The sequence below is a fragment of the Ruditapes philippinarum genome, unplaced genomic scaffold, assembly GCF_026571515.1.
Source record: "Ruditapes philippinarum isolate M1 unplaced genomic scaffold, ASM2657151v2 ctg7070_1_1_1_1, whole genome shotgun sequence".
Classification (NCBI taxonomy): domain Eukaryota; kingdom Metazoa; phylum Mollusca; class Bivalvia; order Venerida; family Veneridae; genus Ruditapes; species Ruditapes philippinarum.
Genome location: NW_026853474.1, coordinates 11334 through 39013, shown reverse-complemented (window position 1 = coordinate 39013; position 27680 = coordinate 11334). Strand labels below are relative to the sequence as shown.

Here is a 27680-nt window from a genome sequence, read left to right as displayed (position 1 = left end):
ACCAGCAGGCTATGGGTTAACTAATTAACCAAAACAAAAACAATACAAAACATGAAGTCTACCAGAACTAACGTCAAGAATGATATAGTCGTGCATTTTAACGTATACGTGATGCAAAATATACATGTACATCATACCGTAAAAACCAAATTGTTGCGTTGATTAAAAAAACCAATTAAGTCGTATTATCTGAAGCCTCAATTTCACAGACAATGTTTGCACAACAATAGCTTATTGCCTATTTTATTTTGCAACTTCAATTTGACATAGCACGGTCTCTCGTAGCGTCCCCTAATCAGTTACTAACAGTCACCGAATCGAGTATATGTTTTCTCTTTTGGTTTTGAATTTTAATACTATATATCATTTTTATTTTAGGTTTCTTTCATTTACTTATATTATTTATGCACACCGAATGATATCAAACAACGTAAAATAAGGATATTCGAAATTTTATATGGCCGCCCTTCTGTTCACGTGATAAGCCTACTCGTATACTACTCCAATAACCTGACATTTGAACATTTTATTGTGTTATCATATTTCTTTATCTTATCTAGACATGCCCATAATAAATCGTATCAAAAATGTATATAATACACGTGCGACTATAAGCACGAGCATGGAAGAGCGAGATTTAATATAACATCAATTTAACTAAACTAAAAGCTGAGGTAATTAATAAAATAGTACCCGTATAGGTTTTGATTCCAAATAGTGCAAGCACATATCTGTATACTATATTTGTCATTTTTTTCTCTCCTTCTCTCTTTCCTAATTCTTATCTGTACTGTAGATTAAATAAGAAACCCTTTTCTACAGAAAAAACTGTGTTCAGCACTCCATTTGCTTGTACTTATTTCTTTGATTTCTTAGTAGAATTATTTGAAATTCATAGTTTCGGAATTAGACATTTCAAATATCTCAAAGTTTTGGAAGTATAAAATTTCACATTTTCACAGTTTCGGAATCTGAAATCTCACATAATTCACAGTTTCGGAATCGGAAGTTTCCGTTATCATAAAGTTTTGGAATCGGAAATTTCACACATTTCACAGTTTCGGAACTAGAATGTTCACTGTTCAAGAATTGGATCGTTGATGTCACCGCTAGAGTCTTTACATCTGTATGCAGTCTTGTACATTGTACGTGTTGCCAGGACATACACTAACCTGAAATTAATGTGAAACCATGACATACAGTAATCTAGTTAGACCATGAATATTCCATAATACAATTATCATTCAGTTATATATATATATATATATATATATTATATATATATATATATATATATATATATATATATTATATATATATATATATATATATATATATATACATGTAGTGGCTATCATCATCAATATCATCATCATAATCATCATCATCATCATCATCTTCATTTTTATTATTGATGCATCGATAAGCTGTTTTGGATTGGTTAGAAGATAGCATTTTCATCAGTTATAGCATAGAGGATAATAAAACTTAAGAGATTTATAAGGGATGGGATTAAAGAAAGATTCTAAGTAGCCTTTTTCTTTATAATCAGTTTCTAAAATTTCTTTTCCTTTGATAATATTAAATGCCGGAAGTACACACCTTGTTTCTATACACATCTTCCACTTCCAGGGACCACAAAGTGTAGCTACATCTTGTCTCTGGGGTTGTCTGTATGTCTGTATGTAAGGCATAAGATAAGTCTCGTAAGTGCATTCTCTATAAATATAAAAATCATGAATTTTCTAGATATAACCTTCGTCAGTTTCTGTCTTCTAGTTTGATAATACACAACATTAACTTATTCTTTATATTTTCTATTGTTAAAGTAGACCTACAGATTACACTGATTTAGCTTAATAATATTTTATTGCTATTTGAATACAATTTATACATTGCTTTCAAAAGAAACAACAATTTTAACAAAGGGTAAAAGAGCCGAACAATAAGATCTTAACTGCCCTTCCCTTGAATTACACCGATAGCTGGCAACACGTATCAAAATGGCTTCCTATAGCTAATCATAACATAATGTAATATATATTGAATAGTTGCAAATGCAAATATTTCAGCCTATATTAATTTGAAACATGCTGCTTGGTTGCAAGGTACTTCTTTCTTAGATGTTTGTTATTTTTAGTGCACATACACAGTATTTATGTCATCATTACAGAAGTAACATACTATGATTATCATTGTCTGATATCATAACCGTATTTTCTTTATCTATATCTATAGTTTTTATAAATGAACAAATGAAGAAAATACATGCAATATCAAAAACGTAATTGTTACGTAATGAGTTAACTTACTGCTATGTAGATAATTTATTAAAATGTTTTACAAAAAAAAACTTTCCGTGTGTATTTACCTTTTCTCGCATCTTGATCCTGTATAACCCTTTCTACACCGACAGCGCCTTTTTCGACATTTCCCGCCATTTAAGCACGTGGGACATCTGCGGCGTTTTCTTATTTTATGACACCATCTTCCTCTATAACCATCTGGGCACGTGCATCTGTTATTTCCGGCACAGACGCCGCCATTATGACACGGTTTTCTACATACCACTAAATAATAAAACATACATGTATTAGGTATTAAAAATACACGGAGATTTGGACAAAAAGGGATTAAGGACCATTACTTATCTTTTCTGGTAAAATAAAAGAAACTGACCCAAACGGGAAGGAGGACTTTTCTTGTCCTCAAGGCTACATGTACCTCAATCCTTTTGAAAGGGTTGACACACGCATTATTCTATACATGTATTTATGAAAGGAGTATTAAGAAATAGTTGAAATTATTATCGAGTTATTTATGAACTATAAGGAAGTGGATTTGTGATAATAAAATGACAAGATGGGGTATATTAAGATATACAGCATTACCTCCCTTGATGTTAGTGTCATGTGCGTGCATTTACATAAAAATGAAAAAATAACTATTACATTGGAGTTAAAGTACTTACGATTTTCACAGAGTGGTCCGCTGAATCCACGTTTACACTGACACACGCCGGGATAAAGGCACCGTCCTCTGTTTTGACATGCCGGGTAACAGACCGGTCGATGGCATCGGGTTCCAGTAAAACCACGAGGGCATGAGCACGTGTTGGGTGAAACACAGCGGCCTCCGTTGTAACATCCGCGTTGACAGACAGCTATAAATGAAATATTTTACTCATTGATACATTTATTTTGTTACCGTTTTGAATGCATGTAATTGAAATAATAATAAATTAAGTCATTGACAAAACAGATTGTCAAAGGAAAATCGTGTTAAGAATGAAACTGTAGAATATTAAATCGTTCTTTTATTAAAGGGACAGTATACCTCAGAAATAGATTTGAAAAGAAAACTTAAATGCTTGTTACCTTAAGGAAGTAGCAATAAATGTCAACTAACTTGTCATAAAAGTAGCGAAATGTAAACAAAGTAGTATTTCAACTTCCATACAAAATACTAATTCACTATAACTGTACTTACTGCCAAAAAGGAACACATAAAAAATGGTTCAGGTAATTGGCCAATGAGTTACTTTTTCATTTCTATAAAAGTACACCAAAATTAAAAAAACAACTTTTTGCGAAATAAAAATGAAAGCATTTCTGAAGCATAATGGGCATTGAACTTACTTGACCACTGCTGAAATGAAACTCGTCTTGTCATTAAAAACTGAGAAATGTGAAAACTATACAAGTCATTTTTAGACTTACGTTAATGAGTTTTATACCAACGGTACATGCTATTATATTGATAATTTACAGTTTCTATATTCTCTGAACGTAAGCCCAAGTTTACCTTATCCCAATCCAGAGTTACCAATGATTCAATGTATGTACTAATTAACTGAACCAAAGAATTTTCATTAACAGCGGATTTTGTTTTGTCAACGAACCGTAGAGTGATTTGACATGTAATCAAGCAAGTAATTTTAAAATGAACAGAAAAAACGCTTACGCATAGAGCAGTCGGTTCCGACATAGCCTTTCTGACATTTACATTTATTATGTCCAACACAGGTCCCACCATTACGGCATGGTAAAACACACACAGCTGTAAAAATGAAATAAAAAACTTTTGATGTGTACCAACGCAAACTATCTTAGTACAAATGAGCCACTAGATATGTGACATAACTTGTATTGACTAGGACAGCTGGGTGATTTTAATAACTTAAAATAAGCATAATATTATTTATTGATATAAATTATGATTTTACAAGAATTCTTGTCACTTCTTGTCATACACAGACTGATGTGACTCTACATAATATGTTAATGAATTTTTCACGATGGTAATGCTGTTTTGAAAATATTCAATCTGAAACAAAACGATTGTGACAGAATGTACGGATAACCTTCCAACTAACGTCATTTCCAAACTGATATAAGTGTCTTTACTTCCATTAAGCAGTCAGTCTTGTTTTGTTGTTAAAATGTACTTACTTGTCAATTCAATAAATGATTACAGTCTTAACTAAATAAATCAGCATATAAGAATTCGTGTTATAGGCAGATTATTTAAGATTTGTTTTAGCTGAATAATGAATACTCATATTACTCTTTATTCTTTAAATGGGTTAAACAAAATTAAAACAGGTAGATAATTAATGTTTTACGTGATTAACTTTGTCTAGAATTTTACATAATGAAATAACGTACGATCACAGTTTGGTGGCATATATCCATAAGGACAGGAACAAAATCCAGGCTGTATACAATGTCCTCCATTACCACAAGCTGGTTCGCATATTGCTAAAATAATATATAAACCATACCAATATCATAATTGTAATACAAAAATAATTATATTTTACAACAAACGTCAATATATTGCAATGTATATACATGTATGTAATTAGACTCTAATCTGCAACACATAAGGATTTTCAGTTTAAAACGAGGCTCTACTTCCCGGCCAGAAAAAGGCTCGTAAGTAGTCTAACAAAATGTGATGTTTAAACATTCAAACATTATAGAATACAATAATGATTTTTTGTTTGTTTTACAGTTGACATCTATTTCTTATTGTTTCAACAATTTAAATTGATATTAAAAACACTAAGGTTTTGATATTATATTGTATTCAAAGTTTGAAAATGAATGCTATATTCTTTTTCTGTATAGATATATTACCTGTTTGACAGTACGTGCCGGTGTAACCAACAGGACAGGTACATACATCAGGAGAAACACACCGACCACCATTCATACAATTTATACTACATGTTGCTAAAAATAAAATAAAAGGGCAGTATAAAACGATATCTAAAATTCTAGACAGACACTGCAACCTCTGCAGAGCGGCTGTAGAATATGGTGGCTGATTTGTGCCATGTCGTATTTCTTTTGCTTCGCGGTGTGCCAGGCGAAAATACAACAAAGTGACCACTTTGCCATTCTTTTGCTCTGTGCTGCGCTACGCGAAAAAACACAAAAATAAGACAAAGTGATAACTTTTTCGTATCCATTATTCGTGTTTTCGTCTGGCGCCCCACGAAGCGAAAAAAGACATGGCACACATCAACCGCCATAGAACACCAATGCCACAAGCACTTATTACTCCTAAAGTCTTACTTTACAATACACTTAACCTCTGTGGAGGGATACTCCTCGGCAACATCTAAAATCATTGTATCTTATGTTAAGAGCATTGCACTGCAAAATGAGAGGGATATCCGAGTACGACATATGTCAGGTAGGGCAAATATTGACGTATGTGAAACGTATTAGAAATATTATTTATTGTTAACAAAGAAGTCAATCTAAAATAAAAGTTAAATATAAGAAAAAATGATTGATTTACTTAATACCTGTAGAGCAGGTTGGCCCTGAAAAGCCACGCGGACAAAAGCAAGTTCCTGTGCCAAGACATTTCCCGCCATTTTCACATGCAGGATCGCAGCCGACTGAAACAATAAATAACGTTATATACACTTAACACAACTTATAACTGTGCAGTTTTTAAATCTGAATAACTTTTTTATTACTTGACATTTTTTACCCAAATTTTGGAATTCATCCTTTGAATGGTTTATTTTTACAATGCTATATTCAGAAATTACGGTTATTTTTGTTGTGTGCGTTCATCCGTGACATGACATAAACAACAAAGTGCACGTAAGGATGACAGGTTGGCGCTAAATGAAGTTATTGTTGACCATCAAGGATTCTATTAAAATAAAGACATCCAAAAAACATAAATTTATTGCAGATTTTTGCAATTGAAAGAAAAATGGCCGTCTAGAAGTTTTACGCAAGAGAATTTGCATTTCGGGCGCCCATTTTGAAAATAAATTTGCATAATATTTTCTCAAATAAACATCATGACTAAGATTTTACTTTAAAACTAAAAAAAAACTTTCTCGGTACTTTCATATTAATGAAAATACCGTGTTTGCATTGCTTTTAGTAACTGGGTACAACGCGTTACGGAGATCGACATAAACCAGTCTTTACTGAAATTCAATAAAGCAAATATTAAAATGACAGTGACATAATGCCCTGGACTTCATTGTAGTATTATATCCTATAGGTGATCCTATGTTTTATGTTTGTATTTTAGTGAAATCAAGAGATTTAGACCTTTTTACACCAATTATAAACACGCATTTTACAGAAATGTGAAATTCGGTTTTTGCACAATCTTGCACACATCGCTATTTCTCAGTAAATACGAATCGCCCTGACATTAAAATCGATACCCATCATTGCACATATCTGTACTATACTTGGTAAAAATTTCAGAGACCTATATTTCTTTGTATCTGAGAAAATTTGATTTTTATACGTGCACAGTTATAAGATTTGTTAAGTGTAGTTCTAATAGATTGTATTTAATCACTTAATAGCAGGTGAAAATATGTGGACTTCTCATTTGTATAAATTCCAATAACCAATTGATAAGCTATTTGAAATCCAATTGAACAATCAGTAAAAATTGCCATTAATTCATACGAAGAATCATATCCCGACTCAATATTTGAATACTAATCTTAATAATTAATAAATGAACAACCATTCTTGCACAATCCACGGGACATTATCCATGTTATCATGTATAACACGTCAAAATAGTTTCCTCCCTTTAATCACAATGATCATTAGAATAAGAACGTGTTTTCTGTTCCTTTACCTTCACAAGACTGTTGATAACACCATCGAGCCTGCTCGCTGTCAAGACCTGCCTGGATACAAGTACTGATAACGTTATCCCCGCAGTACTGGGTTCGAGTCTGTACTCCCCGGCCACAGGTCCGGCTACACGGCGACCACTCGGTCCATTCAGCACGTATATCAACTTCTGTCGTAGTTTCAAATGTTGTAACTGTATGTATAATATAAACATTAATATACATGTATATAATCCGGTCCAGTCATATCATAGGAATATGGAAACAAGGTAAGTAAGCGTCATGTTCTAACTGTATTTTTTTTTAAATACAAAAACAAAAATATTAGCCTTCGATTCAAATGATTGTTAAATCAGGTTATCATCATGTATAAAGAAGAAGTGAAACATATACATTGTATATTTCTGTATTTACCTATCCTTTTTATAAGTTTATTTTAAATTTATTATATTTTTTGTTTACTTAGTAACATGTCGTCTGCTTGTTGAGTATGTCCATTTGATTCCCATATGAGATTATTAACTTCTGGTTGTTGAGTACGTCCGTCAGGTTTTTTAGTTATCATTTTTTGACTGTATAAACGGTTGTTTGTATATATAACCCGACCCGCAAGGAGGGTGCATAAAATACGATCATATAACCTGTCATGACTCCTTATAAAGAAATCATAATGAAGTAAATTTCCATTATTTGAGAAAAAAAAGAAGAAATGGTGGTGTTGGTGGTCGTAGTTTACCCTCTGGATCACGGCAGTAGGCCACATTGAATTTACCAGAGCAGTCCGTGTGGTTTATATATGGTAATATTAACATACCTTTTGGTTGTTAAATATGCCCGTGTGGTTTATATATGGTGATATTAACCTACCTTCCTGTGGTTGAGTATGTCCATGTGTTTTTTATATGGTAATATTAACCTACCTTCTGGTGGTTGAGTATGTCCATGTGTTTTTTATATGGTAATATTAACCTACCTTCTGGTTGTTGTGTATGTCCGTGTGGTTTATATATTGTGTTATTATCTTCACCATGGCTTATATCATCTATTTCGTTGTTACCCTCATCTTTAATGGCACGTTCCTAAAATAGTTTCCATCTTTATATGAATATATTCATTAACTTTCACTTTAAGTTAATTTGAAAGCAAAAGGAAGGGCTTTTAGTAAATCAAATCTTACAGTTAAAATATAGATAATAATAGGTGTTTCTGAATATTTCAAGCTGGTAGAGACGCTGTTACATTAATATAATTTACAAAGATGCTGTAACATTAGATTTGTAAATCTATGTCATGCCTAAAATACACCAAAAGCAATGATAGCTTCTGAATTATCTTTCTCAGCATACTTCTAAGTAGAGAGAAGTTGTACAATGACAAACTTACCGTGTGATCTATTACAGAGGAACAATGTTGTCGTGCTGCACGGGAATCATCACACAAGACAAGCTGCTCCAATTCCCCCTAATAATGATAATAATACATTTGTTATAATAATAATAATAATAATAATAATAATAATAATATATGCGACAATAATAATACAATTGTAATAGTAGTAATACAGTTGTTGTAATAATTATAATAATAAATCAATGATGACAAAATAATAATTATCATTGTTGTCATCATAATGATCATGATATAAGATGTACAGATTAAACTTGTGTCAGATAATTCTGATATAAAGATAATTCCGATATAAATATAATTCTGATATAAAGATTAAACTTGTGTCAGATAATTCTGATATAAAGATTAAAGTTATGTCAGATAATTCTGATATAAAGATGAAACTTGTGTCAAATAATTATGATGTACAAATTTGACTTATGTCAGATAATTCTTGTGAACAGATGTAACTTGTGTCAATAATTATCATGTACAGATTTAACTTGTGTCAAATAACTCTGGTGTACAGATAAAACTTGTGTCAAATAATTATGATATACAGATTAAACTTGTGTCAGATCATTCTGATGTACAGATTAAACTTGTGCCAGATCATTCTGATGTACAGATTAAACTTGTGCCAGATCATTCTGATGTACAGATTAAACTTGTGTCAAATAATTTTGATGAACAGATTAAGCTTGTGTCAGATAATTCTGATGAACGACGGATTAAATTATCCATTGCTTACGTGAGGCAACTAAAGAGAAATATTTTAGACTTACTATGATGTAAAAATTATTTTCAGATATAACTTATGTAAAAAAAAACATAATCAAAACAGACGCATTATCATTTGACGCATTCTGTAACTTGTTTTTTCAAATGTAACACAAATAGATGTGACATTAACGTTTCATTACTTAACGAGTTCGATAAAGATAAATTATATTCATTAAAAATGAATACGTTTCTCTTCCATTGCAAAGTCTAAATGAATAATCATATTCAAATTTGAACAAATTGCTCTTTTTTTATAAAAAAGCATACATGTATATATCATAGAGACAATTTAGCACCGCATTAATAAAACTAAAACAGCAAGAGCTCTGAACGATAAAATTCTACATCAGCAAACAGTGGTTTTACATTTAATTTATTAATAACATTAGAGTAAAGTTAAGGATTTGAAGTTCAGTTACCTCAAAGCTGTCACCATATCCGGTAAAATATGGTCCTAGCGCCATCATCAGATTGCTGCTGAGCGGGGACCGGTCTTTAACCGGAACCGGAAACTCCTTTTTCAATACTTTATCACAGTCTAAATATAATTCTACAGCGTCTTCAGAAACTCCAAAAGCAAACCGATGCCAGAAGTTTTCTTTTAGCTGCATTTGGAATTCCGGAGCGTTTTCTCCCGATAAATCTTTATCGTCGTAAAACTCAAACCGTATCACGGCGTGACTGTTCTTTATTGCAAACTTAATGGCGATCCTTTGTTTTCCTGCTAAATCACTGAGAGTGAAAAAATAGCCTTCAAATTGTTTAAGTTTAATAGATACCATGATTGAGAATTCCTGAGGTAGTTTGTATGGATAAATTTCTGTAAGAGGTGAGTAAAGTTTAGCACTTTTGGTTATATTGAAAGCTCCCGGTCGATCCTGCACGTGGTAAACTCCAAGAGGTAGTTTATAAATACCTAGATACGACAACAAATCATGGGCATCTGAAATAAATAAAAAAACATGTTAATGATAACAAAACTGTAAGTTTTAAAATTCAATTTATACATATAAATTTTATGATTATAATGTATTAAAAATGTATTCTAGAGATGGTGATGATAATCATGATAATGATTTCATCATGTTCATAATGGTGATGATTATGATGACGATCATAATGATGATGATGATGATGATTAGAAGGAGGGGGATGTTCATCATGATCATGATTATGATTATGATGATGATGACGACGATGACGATGACGACGACGATGATGATGATGATGATGATGACGATGACGATGATGGTGATGATAATAATGATGATGATGATGATGGTGATGACGATGACGATGACGATGATGATGATGATGATGATGATGATGATGATGATGATGATGATGATGATGATGATGATGATGATGAAATGATGTGACGATAAGGACTTAACGCATCTATAAACGATTCGGTCTGACTTCTTTCTTTTTGTATTCTTTATAAGATTATAAATGTCACACAAATATGATATCATTTTTTCAAAAAGCAGAAGAGAAATATTTATCAATGTAAGAATTGTTTACCAGTCAAGTTTACCTTCACAAGGGAAACTATTACACGATCTGCGGTCCATTGTAGCCGTGTCACACTTCTCGGACTCGGTCAGCGAACAATTACGTTTTCTAACCTGGTCACCGCCACCGCAAGACTTCGAACAAGATGACCATTCCAGCCAATTAGTCGAATCTGGATTATAAAAATAAATTATATATGTAACGTACAAGCTTTTCTTATAACTAGAAGTATTACTTTACATTTTATCAGACTTGTTACTTTTGAGGATGCAATATGGCATTGTAATAATACGTAACTTCAAAGACACTTACAGAAAAGGTTTTTTATATATATTCTTTAATCTCAAGACACTGACCAAACTTTCATTGTCTTTAAAATGATTTGTTTTGACTATATTCATCAAAAAGGATCGTAAGAATGTCCTTGGATCAAGGTAGAAGTCCATATAATGGCACGTCACATTTACCACAAATGTAATTGCTTATACTAGTAATATGATTGTCATATTAAACACAAATATCCCTATCTAATTTAATGTAGAATGATATAATATGCGTGCATTTTTGATTTTACACATGTACATGCATTTCTTAAGTGAGATGAGTGCCTTTAATATTAGAGGTATTTTAATTAATTGATGAAAGAAATGTAACTATGTACATGAACAAGCAAAGTCAAGTGCGAATCATGTGATGGTGGGGGGATGAATAACCTACTACAAAATATGTAAAAGAAACATTAAATGCCAACATTTATGAAGTCACGGATAATTACCTGCGAGCTATCATCAAACACCTTGCATTCGTTATAAAAAGTATCTCGTAATAAATCAATTTAGATAGGATACTTGATGTGTCACAGGCGATAAACTTTTCAAATATCAACACAAAAAATCACTTAGAGACACATAATGAAATGATTGCTAGGCGATGCAAAATGTACAAGCTTGAAATAATGATAAAAAAAAACGTTGTTGTTCATTGAAAAATCGTCGGGTAACTGCATAATTGTATGAAAGTGCCATGAAAGTCATGCAAAACATAGAAAAACAATCATTTAAGAGTTCAGAAGTTTAAGGAAGAAAGACATTTCCTCTTATTCCAATCCACTGAAGAAATGTTTAAATTTTGTTAATTATCATATTTATCTCTATCATGTTTTGATTTTGAAAATGGTCATAGAATTTCAATAATAAGTATGAAAAATCATTTGCATTTATTAATTAATTTGTTATCAAAACTAAAAAGAACACCTGTAGCAGTTTTTATCTAATACAATATTACCACCCTCAAAGTTATTGTCATAAAAAGATTAAAAATATGCATTATCGGTGGTATACGATCGTTATGATATGTATTATCGGTGATATATGATCGGTATGATATGTATTATCAATGTTATATAATAATAGATGATATGTATTTTGACTGACATTATATGGCATGTAACAAATTAGTGCTCGTATAGAATGATATATTAAACAATAAACGCTTCAATATCAACTTTCTTCATGCAAAGATTATCACGACAAAAGAATCACCATCAGATGTCATACAGTTATACCGTCATGTAATGATTCCCACGAGCGCTTTAATTGTATCAACTTTACTACAGCGTCTGCTCTTTCAAATGAACCCAAAATGTCACAAAATCGCTGAATAAAACAATTAAATCATTATAAAGAAGTCGTTCATATCTAATTGCCTATAATGCTCCTTGCCAATCACTTTTTATGTAATTAATGTAAGGCAAGATATGACTGAAATTGCATTGTTACACGGAAGCATATCTTTACAAAAAATCAAGTTATCTTTACAACAGGACGTTTAGTTCATCAACCTTTGCTTTGATCGGTCGCATTCAGACTTTGTTAATTTAATTGTTGGCATTTTTGGGATTGAGAAGGTATTGTTGTGTTTTACTATTCAACAAAAAAACACCCAGTCAGCTTTTGTGACAGATATGTCAGACATGAATTTTGCATTTATGGCAAAATGTTAATGATTTAAAACACAGAATGAGTGACAACTGCATTTTTTTAAATATATCAGCAGACTGGGTATATATGTCATGTAAAAATCTGGAAAAGATGATCCCTCGGAAGCATTAATCACATCAAAATTACTTGAAAATTGCAGACTCGGTTTGATTGAGTCTGTACACGAGGGATAAGGATCCCTAGCACCGGCTTGCGATATACTAATTTTTCAACGCTTGAAAGTGCCGGAAGAGCTTTACTTAATTTCCAACACATAAAAGTGCTAGAATCAATGATCCCGAAGGACAAGCATGTTTCCTTTTTGTAAAAAAACATGTTCCCTTACGTGTCTAGTTTCTGTGTGAATTAGGCATTTGATAGACACCCTTTGTATGTGATCTGACACATAAACGAAAGAAAATACACCATTTCCAAAAATAATACATATACTAATTCCAATTTAGATTTAAATGCTAACTTGCCATGCTAACGGTCTTTTCAAACAGAAGGGAATTATTGTTAATTATGTGTTTAATTCTGTTCATGCAATCCAGTCTCGATGTTACTACCGTGGTGGCTGGAACACCCGCAAATTTACAAACAATGGTAGTAAAATTTATTCAACTCCTTAAATAAACCTTAAATAAAACCATTCATGAATTAAATTAATGACCTCAGAGAGTACTTTGGAAATCTGACAATTTGAGGAAATATCAATTATAATCGCATTTTACGCTTTAAAATGGCCCCACTATACCAGGCGCCGTCCAATTATTTGCTTAGACGGACCTCTGTCCTGGTTGTATTAAGTGTATTCTATTCCTTAAATTCTTCTTTTATATTTTTATACTAAGCAAACACATTTCATTCACCCTTGTGTGAACTTGAAAGACGAATTATTGAAATCAACGAGCTGTTATGAATGATAAGTTGACAAAAGTCCGCTATTTAAAATGGTTAAGAGTCGTTAAGATGTTTGAAGTAGGCAATAGTTATTTAAATTCTTAATTCAGCATATTCAATGGGATAATGTAATTGATGATCAATTTAAGGGAATGTTTAGAAATGATTAAGATGGTACGTTACGAATATAGTCATGAATGAACGATGCACCCGAAAGTGAGCCGCATACTATATTGTGCGCCGTCGCATAAAATTTGTTAATTTTTTATAAATTAAATTAAAAAGCACATTCCTTTTTTAGTAATCATTATGAGTGTAAAGTAACATCTTGCTAAAACGTCCTTAAGGATTCCGCCTCTCCCTATTTTGGACTATTTCATTGTCTTTCAAACTGTAAAGTGTATAAAGTTATGTCTAATTAAATACTTTTGACAAAATTTATAAACGGTAAAAGAATGTTGTTTCATAATCCATAAGAATTATATAATAGAATGTCTCAATATTAATCACATATGAATACAGGATTTTATAAGAGTAGTATGTAGTGTTTACATTAAGTTCCATTGATTAAAGGCACAATATCCCCCAATAATGAATAAATCTTTACTTCTTTAGAAAGGGCAAACATGAATCTAATAACATTTAAATAACTGTTTTAGAGCATGTTAGATGCTTGTAAACTGAAGAAGTTACAATTAATGTGAAATAATTTGTCATAAATCTAGCAAAATGTAAACAAAGTAGTATTTTGACTTCCATACAAAATATCAAAATCGCTACAACTTTACTATTTGCCAAAGGACAACAGATGATGCAGATGACCAATCAGTAACTTTTTGGAAACTTAAAAAGTACACCAGAAATAAAAGGCATTTGAAAAATAAAAATAAAAGCATTTCTGATGCATTATGGGCCTTTAATATTGTTTAAAATATATCATATAAACTCATGGGATGTAACCATATAAACTTTCCATCTCGCAATTATAACAATAATATCATATTATACAAAACAAGTTTGAACGAATGAATTAATTCAAACACTATCTACAGATACAGTTATAACTTACATGTAATTGTAAATCAATGTACATGACTTTATTTATTAGGTTTCATTATTTGTTTGCTAAGAAAAACAGATACAAACATATGTTAGCGTGCAAATAAACATGTAAATTTACGAGTATGTATAAATTATGTGTTTTTTTTAAATTTATTCAACAAACTTTACATGTAAATATATAAATGAGCCGCGTCACGACAAAACCAACATAATGGGTTTGCGATCAGCATGGATCAAGACCAGCCTGCGCATCCACGCAGTCTGATCAGGATACATGATGTTCGCTTACAAACCCTATAACAAGTAGAGAAACTGATAGCGAACAGCATGGATCCTGATCAGACTGATCGGATGCGCAGGCTGGTCTGGATCCATGTTGGTCGCAAACCCATTATGTTGGTTTTGTCATGACGCGGCTCTTATACTGTTACTCCTAATAACACTTAGATATCTACATTTCGCTTAATACATTTATTAAAACTGATGAAAATGACAAATAAAGTGTAATAGATATAAAAGGACAGACGTTTTTCTATCTATAAAGATACTGAAGTCCAGCAATTCATACATATTCGGTGTCACATGTTAGAATTAATAATAATACAAAATGTCACACCTATACAATAGCTTGAATAATTTTTAAAAATCTTTTTTTATATTTTATTGTCATTTTTACGTATGGTATAGAATACGTATGCATTAAAGATACATAAATCATCAGTTAAACAGATGAAATGCTATAAGTTGATTGATAAGCTAGTTAGTAAAATTGAAATGGCATACATAATTGAATATACAAAAATAGCATGTGAAATAGGAACGTCGACATGCCGCCAAACAGAAATATATACATCAGCGTTGAGGGCAATGGAATAGGTGTTTTAAGTTTCAATTTCATGATTTGAAATGAGGTCGGACATGAGGATTTGTCCACAATAATTGCATAAGCTTAAAGAAATCACTTTCGATGTTTTATTCAACAATTATTTTTGTGGCCAAACATATATGAAAATGCGAAATTGTGATTTGATGTGTAAGGCAATAATTGAAAGATATACAATATTTCGTCACAGACATCAAACTATAGCTATAAGATTTTTAAATAATAGAAAAATATTTCTGAGGCACTGAATCGTATATGAATCTTAATAATCAAAAACCATTTAATCTGTCTGATTAAGAATTGATTAAACAATTATTTTCTTTCTTTGTAAGTAACCAAGTTGAAAAGACATTAACATCATTTTCAGATTGCTGACAGACAAAACGTACATGTCAATTGTACGTATATTAAAAGGAAACAATTTTAAAAATACTTCTTAGAAAGCTTTTACTTCATCGCGTTCAATTTTGGACGGAAATGCATTATGAAATAAACACAAATGTATAATGTATGGTTATTATAAACATAAAATAAGTTGGATTGATTTGATAATATGTTTATTTAAAGTTCAAAGCATTTATTTCCTATCCTGAGAAATACAAATGCAACAGAAGTGATCGATGATTCTTTAAGATAAACGTTTTCTCATACATAATATAACGACATTTGTACTGATAGCATGTGGTTAAATTAGAAGTGTACCTCGTTTGATATTTCTATAATAAAAAAAACCCAATGTTATCTTGTACAAGATTCACTCTTTCCTTCTCTTCATTATCATCATGTACTTATTTTAATATATCATAAATGATACGAGTAAATTAATTTAAATATACGAAAGATCTTATCAATTCATGCCAATTCATCTTTCATACTTTCTTTAAACGAGGTAAATAAACAATTTTTACTGTTCAGTGGCTTTCTTTACATCTACCCTCTTGGGTATCAAAGCGGCTCTTTACAAAACTGTTTAAATGTCTTATTAAAATTCATCGAATGTTTCAGATAAAATTTTGCTTGACGATGTTGAAGTTAAACTTTAAGCTTATGTCATTTATCAAAAATAAAGTCCCTGATGTGTGCGTATTCTTAATTGATTAACTGATGTAACCAGGCCTTAGAGAATGTCTCTGTCAATAAACGCTTGATTACCGCATGCTTTCCATGACTGAGACGTTGAAGATAACCCAGAATGCATCAGCAGGATATCCGGCCCAACAAAACAACATCAAAGTGCAATCGAAAATGGTAGTTTAAAAAGTCAACTGTTTTTGGAATGCGCTACATTTCGAATGATTTGGCAATTTCAAAACTCCCGTTGAGAGCAATTTTATGATTTAAAAGTTCTTCTCGGATGTAACAAAACACTATCTCAAATGTGATTTTAGTTAAACTAATATCCATTTTCTAAAACACGAGTTTGCCAATTTTCCCCTTAATATATTTTGAATACAGTTATTTAAACAATTTAAATATTATTGCATTGAATACAGGTAAAGTCAACTAAGCATACAAAAGTCAAAACATTTTTTTTACAAACATTTTACATATATTTTTAGATTTTTTAAAAATTGAAACAGGAATAATTCAGTTATGAGGAAATGTATTCCATCAATTGTTGATTATTTTACTTAGTTGGTATATGAAATTTATCAACATCCTTAGTATGAGAATTTGGTATACATTTGTATATATTTATACCTGTATATCTTTTCTGTAGGACACAGAACAAAAGGAGTTATTTTTGTACCTTAATTGTGACTATTTTGAGAGATATCCATACAATTATATGTAAGCAGATTCAAAATGGATCAAGTACAAGTCAATATTAACTAATTATGCGGAAATGTTTTATTTACGGGCTTGATCTATTGTACACCGGGCTCTAAATCTCCATATCGTATTTATTAAATAAACGTGAAATAATTCGTCAAATATCCTTGTATAAATGAAGCGGTTAAAATAATGAAAAATGTAAACGGTAGGATTTGCATTGTACATAAGGGGTTGTAAATATTTTACGAAATTTGTTTGAACTTAGCCGGAATAATCAGAGGGATATATTACTTGCCAGACCCGCAGTTGCACAATGTTTGTTTTAGGGTGATATGGATAGCTAGTAGTGTTTATTTTGAACTTGTTGACAATATCTTAATCTATTATAACATGTAATCGATGTCTTATATCAATTTTATAGCGATTGGGGATTTAAATTTTTCCATTATCGGACTTCTTTTTAACAATATCCAGGGCGAAATGTTTTGTGGCATCGCATTTTTTTTGCACTTAACGTCACATTTTTTTTTATTTATTTGTTAAAGTAAAAGGGCTCACATATTTTTTGTGCCAATTTTAAAATACCAGGAGCTCTTTTGGGTCATTCAAATTATTTTTATTAGTTTCACGGAATATTCTTAGACAGCTGAGACTTGTTCTGATTAAAATGCTGGTGTTATATCAACCTGACAACATAACGTATCTTCATCTTTAAGAAAAAACATGTAACCTTAATTTCAAACAAATCGTTACAGACGAAACTAAAAAAAAGAATTGGGCGTAAAATAATTCGTCAAATATCCTCAAATGACCAAAAAAAGTCAAATTGGAAACCTTAAATTCAAACATATCGTTGCAGACGAAACTAAAAATGGACTTGACCTTTTATATTTAAGAATGCTCAGTCAGTTGGTTTATAAAGCTTGAATAATATGAACGCCAATTGTTAAAAAAAACATAGAACTGTTAGCTTGCAAATGTTGTTAGCTTTTTAATGAACACGTAAAATCGGCAATTACATTATTCCCTATATATTTTCAACTGCAACTAGCGGCAAAACTTCTTTGTATTTCAAATTTTAGTATTTTAACATGCAATTATTTGCATTATTAAAAGTTCCTTAAACAAACAAACGGCAGTTTTCTACCTAATGCTGGACCCGTCCATTACACAAATTCAGCAAATTAAAAGGGGGAGAAAGAATTAGCAGATCTCTAGGGGGTCTTCGTTTTTTTTTCTAATCGGCACGCCTCCTTTCTTCTGCTAAATAACATCTTAAAAATGATACATGTAGTTATTCAGATTAAAATTCTTTGGTACAATAAAGACAATACTTATTGTGCGAGCACATATGGGGTTTCATCAATGGGTCTTCTGTCACCGATCAAACGAGATCACACGAGATCACACGAGAGCCCACGAGATTACTCAAAACAAACCCATACATCGTGCGTTTACAAAGGAAACTTAAATATGCGTCAATATTGTCCTACAACTAAAAGACAGGGCAGTCTATTGAAGCAGGTAGAAATTTGAGATTATTTGTACTTATTTGTATGAATAGTTTGTCAACATACAGATCATTTATTGCCAATTACAATATAAGAATAAATGAACAGCCTTTTCATCCCCCTATTTACTTCATACCCTCCGAAATAAACGTTTAATTATTTACATCATCGGAATGGTATGAGAGTTTTACATAGTAATTTAAACATTGCACAAGCCTTTTTTTCAGTGTATTAATTATATAATATTTTTCATTATCAAATTGCAAAAAGGCATACTTTATTATTATGCTTCTTTGTCAGGTTTTATTACATTTAATCCCATGCAAAGCGACAAGTCTTCTTAGCGAAATGATTTTGTTTTGAATTCTTTGATTTATAATTCCTTATAACATCCTCTTCGTTATGAGAAATGAATTCCGCAAGTGTATTGTTATATATTATTTAAGCTATTAAATCATGTTTGTTCAATGAATAACAATCATATATGCCAAAATCTGTTCAAAGTTCTTGCTCAAAGATATTGTGTGGAAAAAAGAGGTAGATCGGTGGGGGACGGCGGCGGGGGGACGCTATACGTCGCAATACCGATGGAACAAATTTGCCTCCACATCACCATTTGTCGTGGTATTATTTTTCATTAATATTAAATTCAAGTTTCTCAATACAGGTCATTCTCAACAATGAATTGTCTTACTAAACCTTAACAGCGAATGAACGTCTGTGTAAAATAACATCCTTTTTATATTTCATTTCGAAATTCTTACCTTGTCGGATTTTTTTTTACATAATTTCATATCTTACAGAAACGTATGAATTCTTTGTGTTCAATTCGCCTTAAATACTGGATATATTTGATATGTATTAGAATTGTATTACGTGAACGATAAAAGAGATGTTAAGGGTTGAATATTGGCATGTAATTGAACAAATTGATCATTTTATGTCAAAAAGTGAGAACTTTAAAATCCAATTTAGCTTAACTCTCGTGTAGGTAAATTAATCTAATACAGGCATTTTTATACAAGTCCGGGTTATTAAAGAAACCGCGCACGCATTTTATGTTCACGTTATTGATGTAATTTGTCATGAAATGTTATTTCGCAAATGAGTTTTTTCTTATAGATATTTAGAATAAGTGTTTGTGTTCAATTGGGTTTGGTTAAATTGTGCATTTTTAGCATTACAATTACTTAAAACATGGAGAAAAAAGTTTTGTGAAGATCAGAAATGTCTTACATGGTAATTCCTTGAAATATTGTCTTTTTATTGTCATAACCACTTTTCATAACCACATTCCACTTTTATTTAGTTTGTTAGAACACGTCTTTTAAGACAAGATAAACTTTACGAACAAATAAGATGGATGTAAGAAAATTATATTTATTTTTCAAAATCATATGTTAACAAATTGACATAACAATAATGAAGTCGGTTCGTCTTGTTTAGAAATGTATACATCATGTATATAATATATATCATCGTATCCTTTATTTTGTAAATAAAAATACACAAAGATATCAAGACACAAATATCCAAAATTGGAAAATAAAAAAAAAAATACAAAAGTATTATATTTTGTTGTTATTATTGTTTGCGTGCGTTCGTACGTGTCCTTGCGTGCTGTTGTCTTTTTTCGAGGTCTATGTAAACAATTCAATCTTAGGAACGTTAACTGTTACTGGCGGTGATGCATCGAGAAAGTACTTCTTGTCCTTATAGTCTACAATGTTTTAACGCCATAATAGCGGCAATAATTGACTTTCTTAGGTCAGCAAAGTTTTCACTTCCTTGACCATACTCTGTTCTGTAGACTCAAATCAATTCACTTAAATTACTATTACCAGAAAGTTCCTAATTCAAAACAGGAAAAATATATTACATTTATTCAGCGCAGTTAATGTTAACATTTATTAATATTTATTCATGTATGTAGAAGACCAGTAAAGAGATTAGATAAGAAGAAAATAGATATTTCTTATTGTTCACAGTCAAAGTTAATACTGTAATATCCTTCTTTGGTTTTATAAAGCAACTATATGTTTATAATGTGCAGTTTGTCAGTTAAAAGAAGAAACAGAAGTAACTTGTTACTCAAAATGCCTTGTAATTTAAAGAGAAAAAAAAATAATTTAATTTTTTAAAGTACAATGGTTAAATATAAAAATTCTGATTTTTCCAACCAACAGCGTCTAGTAGTAACATTGGCGTCAGCATACTACACTATATTCTTGAAAAATATTAATTTTAAAATGATAATATCTAATTTATTATGATTTTAATGCATTATTAGATACCACAGCATTGGTTATATTTACAACAATTTTAAGAAAACAAATAATCACTGTTGCCCATTTTTTTTTTTATAATTCGTTGGGTTGAAGAAACAAATATTAAAAATAAGCTTTATAGGATATTATGAGTACATCATTTGTTTCATTGAACATTTTACATATGTTTTTCATATAATCTTATATTTAGAAAAACAATGAATTATTTTTTTCCTTCAATAAGTATTTGTTTGATATAAAGTAAATTATCCCTATTACTTTTTTTTTCGATGTTTCGAGTCAGTGCAAGGTACAGGAATCAAGTTGCCATTCCCCAAATTGCACTTCCTGAGGAAATATTCAGACGTCAAATTGGAAAATATTGCGAATGGTGACAAGTCACACACAATGAGTTACTGCAGTGGAATTTTTGAACATGTTAGCACTTGAGGTGCCACGAGCAATTAGTGAACAGTTCTTGAATTGTTAGAAGTACATTTGTTATAATTGATGTGTAATAACAAACAGATGTAACGTGTGACGTATCTGAATTCAGGGTATAGCAATTTCTGAACATTTCTGACTGTTACAGTTGTAATGTGTCGGGTTAAAGAATGAATATTTTATAAAGGTGGACGTCTTGTGGTTATTACGCTAACAAACGTCTTATGTTGTTATATCAGGCGAGGAAACCGCTCTTCGTGCGGTATCTTATATTATACAGTAAATTATAAACATTTCTCTTCTGAGCCGCTCATATTTTACTGCTAAATTAACATATGAGCCGCGTCATGACAAAACCAACATAGTAGGTTTGCGACCAGCATGGATCCAGACCAGCCTGCGCATCCTCGCAGTCTGATCAGGATCCATGCTGTTCGCTATCAGTTTCTCTACTTGTAATAGAGTTGGTAAGCGATCAGCATGGATCCTGATCAGACTGCGCGGATGCGCAGGCTGGTCTGGATCCATGCTGGTCGCAAACCCATTATGTTGGTTTTGTCGTGACGCGGCTCAAATAGTTTTACATTGTATTATGGCTGTATCGGGAAAAAGACCTAAGCAAAAGATACGTAAAATTTTAAAACACATTTTATTAAAATGAATAACCACTTACAGAATAATGTCATAAGGTTTTGGAATATCCGTTACATTTTTAGAACAAGAAATCCTACGTGATCCTGAGATAGCACGTGCTAGTTCAATACTTTATTGTTGTATTGGTCCACAGGAGGACATTGAATTCTCTTGGTACCACTATAGGATAAGGAAATCCTTTTCACATAAAAAATGTAACTTCCGTTGATTTTTCGGGTCTAAAAAAACAACGTATCCTCTTTCAAAACAAAACTGAATATAACGATCAAATAACAATGCTTTTCTTATTTATACGAATAACGTTTGTTTTGCTGTCATGACATTAATTTTATTTGATGGTCTCATTTTTCATAACGTCTAACTACAAAATGCATATAAACATATAATATTTCAATTTCACCAAAACAGTTGAGTGCATAAATATATTATATAGCGGTGCAAAATATCACTGTTTCAGATTTTAGCTGACAAAACTCCATCTTTTAATATAAAATTTCATTATAAGAATTTATTCGACTTATCAAATTTCACATCAGATATAGTTTGAATATGTAAGATGGAGATTGCACATGAACTAATTCCATACGAAATTGTAAGATTTAAGTTCTAAGCCACTTGTAGACGTTTATTTCTAACATAAATTGTATCTTTTAACGTTGATTATTATAAGTTCATCATTCACTGACTTGCCAGCAGTATCTTATCACCTATCACAAACAACAAGACCAAATACAGAATCTTAAATTTGCACATTTGAATGTGAAGGAAGCTTTATATTTAGTCAACAACCCCTTTCAATCCCATCCGCGCACACTAACGCGCGCACGCGTTGGCATACAGACGTACGGACGCACCACACTCAAGACAAAAGAGAAAAAAACTTGCTCTTAATGATAGTTCATATGCGTTATTTATAACGTAGGAATTGTTCAAAGATATACTTAGGGTTAGAAATCTTTTATTTTCAACTTTAAATAAACCAAACTAATACACGGTTAAAATGTTCAGTTTCTCAAATATCAAACAGAAAATCTTGGAGTCTTCACAAAAACAAGATATCATTTCAAATATTTATATATTTTTCTGGTCTAATTTCTAATGGTATTGGGTTCTTCTTTTATGCGTATATGTCTTTTATGCTTATTACATTTCATTTCAGTTTTAATGAAATTTTATGATTTTAATCACTTTTGAGTATTAATCAACCACCACATAATAAAAATAATACACGGTTGAAATATCCAGTGTCTCTGATATCAAACAGATATATTGAAATCTTCACAATAAATGGTATCTAGATTATTATTCTTTGTTATAATTGTATTGAGTATTTTCATTATGTGTATATTTTATTTTTATGCTTTCCAGCTTTCAATTTTAAATGATTTTCAGTCACTTTTAGTATTTATCAATAACCACATTGAATAATATATTAAGTGAAATGAGGAACAATAAATCTCCTTCAAGACGGTCAGATTAAAACAATAATTGCATGCGCTGTTATAATTGGCCTGGTCTTAGACGACAGTGCTTGATGCAAGATACCGTCCACACACCCCTAGCACCGTCCACACACCCCTAGCACCGTCCATTTCAATATTGTGCTGAAGTGCTACCCTGTTGGTTGGTTGTTGTTGTTTTTATTGTTGTTGTTATTATTATTATTATTATTATTATTATTATTATTATTATTATTATTATCATTATTATTTTATTATTATTATTATTATTATTATTATTATTACTATTATTATTATTATTATAAATGTTATCGTTATCGTTATCGTTAACATTATCATTATTATTATTATTATTATTATTATTGTTATTATTATTATTATTATTATAGATATTATTATTATTATTATTATTATTATTATTATTATTATTATTATCATCATCATCATACTGGTGTAATTAAATCATATACTAGTACTCTGAAAGAATTATAACATTTAAGTAAGCTATAATTATGTATATTTTTATCTAAATTTAAATGTCTGCTATGTATCAGTATTATATAAAAGAATGTCATGTAATACTGTCAATATGACTAACTAAACATTGATGACAGAATTCTTACAAACGACTTCACACGTTTTAAATTACATTACAATAAATGACGGTACTTATCAGCCAAGCATATTAATAGGTTTCAATTATTTGGATTATCGTGGTATTTTATAGATCTTATCCACTACAAAATTGTGATGTTATCTCAAAAAATTTAGTCGGTTCGTTGAACACCTGACATGGGTCTTGCACATACCACGGTTACATTTAGTTTTTAAAAAATGGGGAAAAAGAAGAAAAAAATATCTCTTTAATACGGAAAGTGTCTGAACATCTATATATTCATTGATGTTTCTAAAATATGTGAAGAAATAGTTATCACTTATCAATTATCAAGTGCGAGTAATGTCTTTTTCGGAGTGATAAATTAATCGTATATGTGTAATAACTTATAGTTTAATGAAGAATTTTATCAGTTTATATCAAATTTTATATCTAGGATAACATCTTTAAAAATCGTACCCCATCTAAATGTGAATACATTTTTTCTCTCTTTCAAGTTTTACAATTATTATGAGAATACATTAGAGAAATCAGTTTATAAATTTAATTTTAGGTGTATATTTATGTGAAGGTAATATTCATCACATGCTATTTTAATTATTTACAAATACATTATTCTGTTATTTATCATAAAGCAATGATGTAAGGTAAATGCACATCTATAACATATACATGTATATGATACCGCACATTTTATATAGTACAGTAAAGCATTAAATGATTGTTCGGATCCATGTAAATAATCAGGTGTCCGCTCATGCGCGGAGGAGCACCTGAGGTCTTCCTGTAGTAGTAAAGCTAGAAACTCTATGTTTGTTCGGCGTAAAACTCAACAAAAATAAATAAAAAAAACTAATGTATATTCTTCGACAATATGAATAAAATATTTCTATTTGATTTTAAGATTTGTATCTAACTTACCTTCACCTGTCTGCTGTAACACTTGTTGCACATTAGCCTCCGTATATTTTGTAGCTGCTCCGAAAATATCGTCATACTTGGCGGACAATCTCTGTTTGTAGGTGGTCACAAAGAGTATGTAATTTTTCCCATCCAAAACATCTGCGTAACACATTTTTCTGTCACCAAAATTTGAAATATTGTATATACTCGGTGCATTTTTATTCACAGGTATATTTCTCAATAACTTTTTCCCCTTATATACTTCAAACAATTTCACTGTGGCGGTATAAGTTCGGGCTTCCGTCCTGTATTGCTTTTCTTTGTAAGTTTTAAGAACCTGTGCCGAAAGTACAATATCTGCACGTGCAGTACGGTCCCCGATCGACATGGGCATCCATCCATTCAGTAAATATATGCACGAAAATACAATAGGAAGAAGCTGTATTATGATGAACGTCCGTAAAACGAGAGACGTCAAATTAACGTCATGACGTCGCATTGTTCATTCGATTTCGAGAATGTGGCAAACTAATCCTTTTTGAAGAAACGTCATTTGTATCTGTTTAAGTGTTGTTGTTTTTGTTTTTGTTGTTGTTGTTTTTTGTATGTCACAAGAGACGAAACTCAGTTACTAAATGCTGCTTCACACACATATATTCACGCTAATGTATCATGGAAATATCATCTTTGGAAATCATATAGAATACAAAATATCTATTTTATAGGTTATGTGATTTTTTTTTTATTTGATGCCAGTCCAAAGTCTCCTATAAAATTTCTGTGTGAAAGATATAACTGAGAGCTATTATTTACCAAAAAGAATTTAGACTTTGAATGTAAGATCTAATAAATCAAAATATTCTCTTCAACGGGCCATCTTTTATTCTACAGTGTCCATGATTTACTGCCGATGACTGATCTATGGATAAAATAAAATATATATTAAAACGTAATATTACACTCTTTACTGAAACACCACCGGTATAAAATACATTTTCATTTAAAATTTGTGCGGTTTATTGTCCCTTTCAAGAAATTTATGGTCATGAAAGTGTTTTGTTCGTTTTTTACAAATGCTAAAGAAATGTGACTTATACGTGTACCCTCGTTAGTAAATTACACAGCATAAAAGAAAGTTTATCTTTCCTACAAATCATTGTGCAAAAATAAAAAATTGGTAACCGAGCTGAAGATTTAATGTTTTAAAATTTACAACAATATCTTCCCATCTGATAATTTATATATAAAAAAAGAAACACTCATTTTGTACACTCTTACATTTCATAGGGATATAAAGAACAGGCGCCTGTCTACAGTTTTCGTAAGAAGAAAATACAAAAAAAAATATAACTCACATAACTTATGATTTATGGTATGTGTGATTTCTTTCATACATTTTTGAATATATATACATATTAATACTCCTCTATGAGAATCAAATATGATATATTATAAAACACTCTTTAAATATTTTATTATGAGATAAACAATGATTAATCCAAACGAAAATATACCACTAATATATTAAGTCCACCGTAAACCTTAGCTGAATTTATAACGAAATCTTTAACGATTTTAACGATTACAAATTAATTAACGTATAATTTCGTTTTCAATAACACGTACTTATATACACAAATTTAAATAATCACCGTTAATTAATAACTCATTGAATTTATATCCATGATTTTTGCAACAGCGCGATTTTATCAGTACAAACAAGCGTGCCACCTCTTCAAAAATTTGACTGTCAATTTTGTTATACAAATCTGTCTGACAATCGGCACTTGAGAGGTTTAAGATTTAAGATTAGATGATGATATAAAACCTCTATCAAAGTGTATTAACTATTACCCTGATTCGTTCAACCAAACTAAACTACAGTTCGGTTTCGGGTATAACCTATTGCGTGTGCCGTTAACATCACTGGGGTACACATCAGCTACTGTTCCGTTCAAAACGGGTGTTAACCAATCCATGAAAAGAATGGATACATACATGTACAATCCTGCGTCTTTTGATATGAGAAAATCGAATGAGAAAAGTATGTTAATATAGAAATATATGTCAAACATATGAAAAACAGCTTTATACGTGCTTATTTCAAGAGATAAAAATGTAAATAATATCTTCCCTAATCTATGATACTTTGCTTGTCAAATACCATACAGGAAGAGATCTCCTTTAAAGAAATCATCTTATGGTATCAGAAAGTAGGCATATTTGAATCAACTCTCAAATACTTTTAATCATTGGTGAAATACATTTACTTAAATATTAGTTAAATTTTAGTTTTCAGCACTGATTCACTCACCCCCATAATTTGTTACTATAATTCATACATTGTGTGCTAAACTACGAGAGTTTTATAAAAAAAAATACATTAGGGAATCAAAT

General features: G+C 30.9%; 1 protein-coding gene across 3 annotated transcripts; it reads right to left on the bottom strand.

Moving 5' to 3' along the window:
- Positions 1-897: 897 nt before the first annotated feature.
- On the bottom strand, positions 898-27342 carry LOC132736980 (neurogenic locus notch homolog protein 4-like). Of its 3 annotated transcripts, none has more exons than XM_060724201.1 (15): positions 26918-27342; positions 25302-26202; positions 10848-10997; positions 9730-10253; positions 8522-8599; positions 8112-8217; positions 7141-7332; positions 5819-5914; positions 5142-5237; positions 4668-4760; positions 3964-4059; positions 2972-3163; positions 2372-2570; positions 1603-1679; positions 898-1172 (listed from the first exon to the last, which is right to left on the bottom strand). In XM_060724201.1, the coding sequence occupies exons 2-14, from the start codon at positions 25780-25782 to the stop codon at positions 1649-1651; spliced, it is 2334 nt and encodes a 777-aa protein (XP_060580184.1). In that variant the 5' UTR covers positions 25783-26202; positions 26918-27342; the 3' UTR covers positions 898-1172; positions 1603-1648. The 3 variants fall into 3 exon arrangements, with proteins under 3 accessions (XP_060580184.1, XP_060580182.1, XP_060580183.1); XM_060724199.1 differs by having other exon boundaries at positions 1603-1719; positions 26918-27341; XM_060724200.1 differs by having other exon boundaries at positions 1603-1719; positions 26936-27341.
- Between the last annotated feature and the right edge of the window lie 338 nt (positions 27343-27680).

Excerpts from the sequence above, each read along its gene's own strand:
- LOC132736980 (XM_060724199.1), bottom strand. The coding sequence starts at position 25,782 with ATGCGACGTCATGACGTTAATTTGACGTCTCTCGTTTTACGGACGTTC. Across the intron at positions 10,998-25,301 it reads GTTACAGCAGACAGGTGAAG|ATTCGACTAATTGGCTGGAA; the intron begins GTAAGTTAGATA and ends TTTATAATCCAG. Across the intron at positions 4,761-5,141 it reads CGGCACGTACTGTCAAACAG|CAATATGCGAACCAGCTTGT; the intron begins GTAATATATCTA and ends ATATTATTTTAG.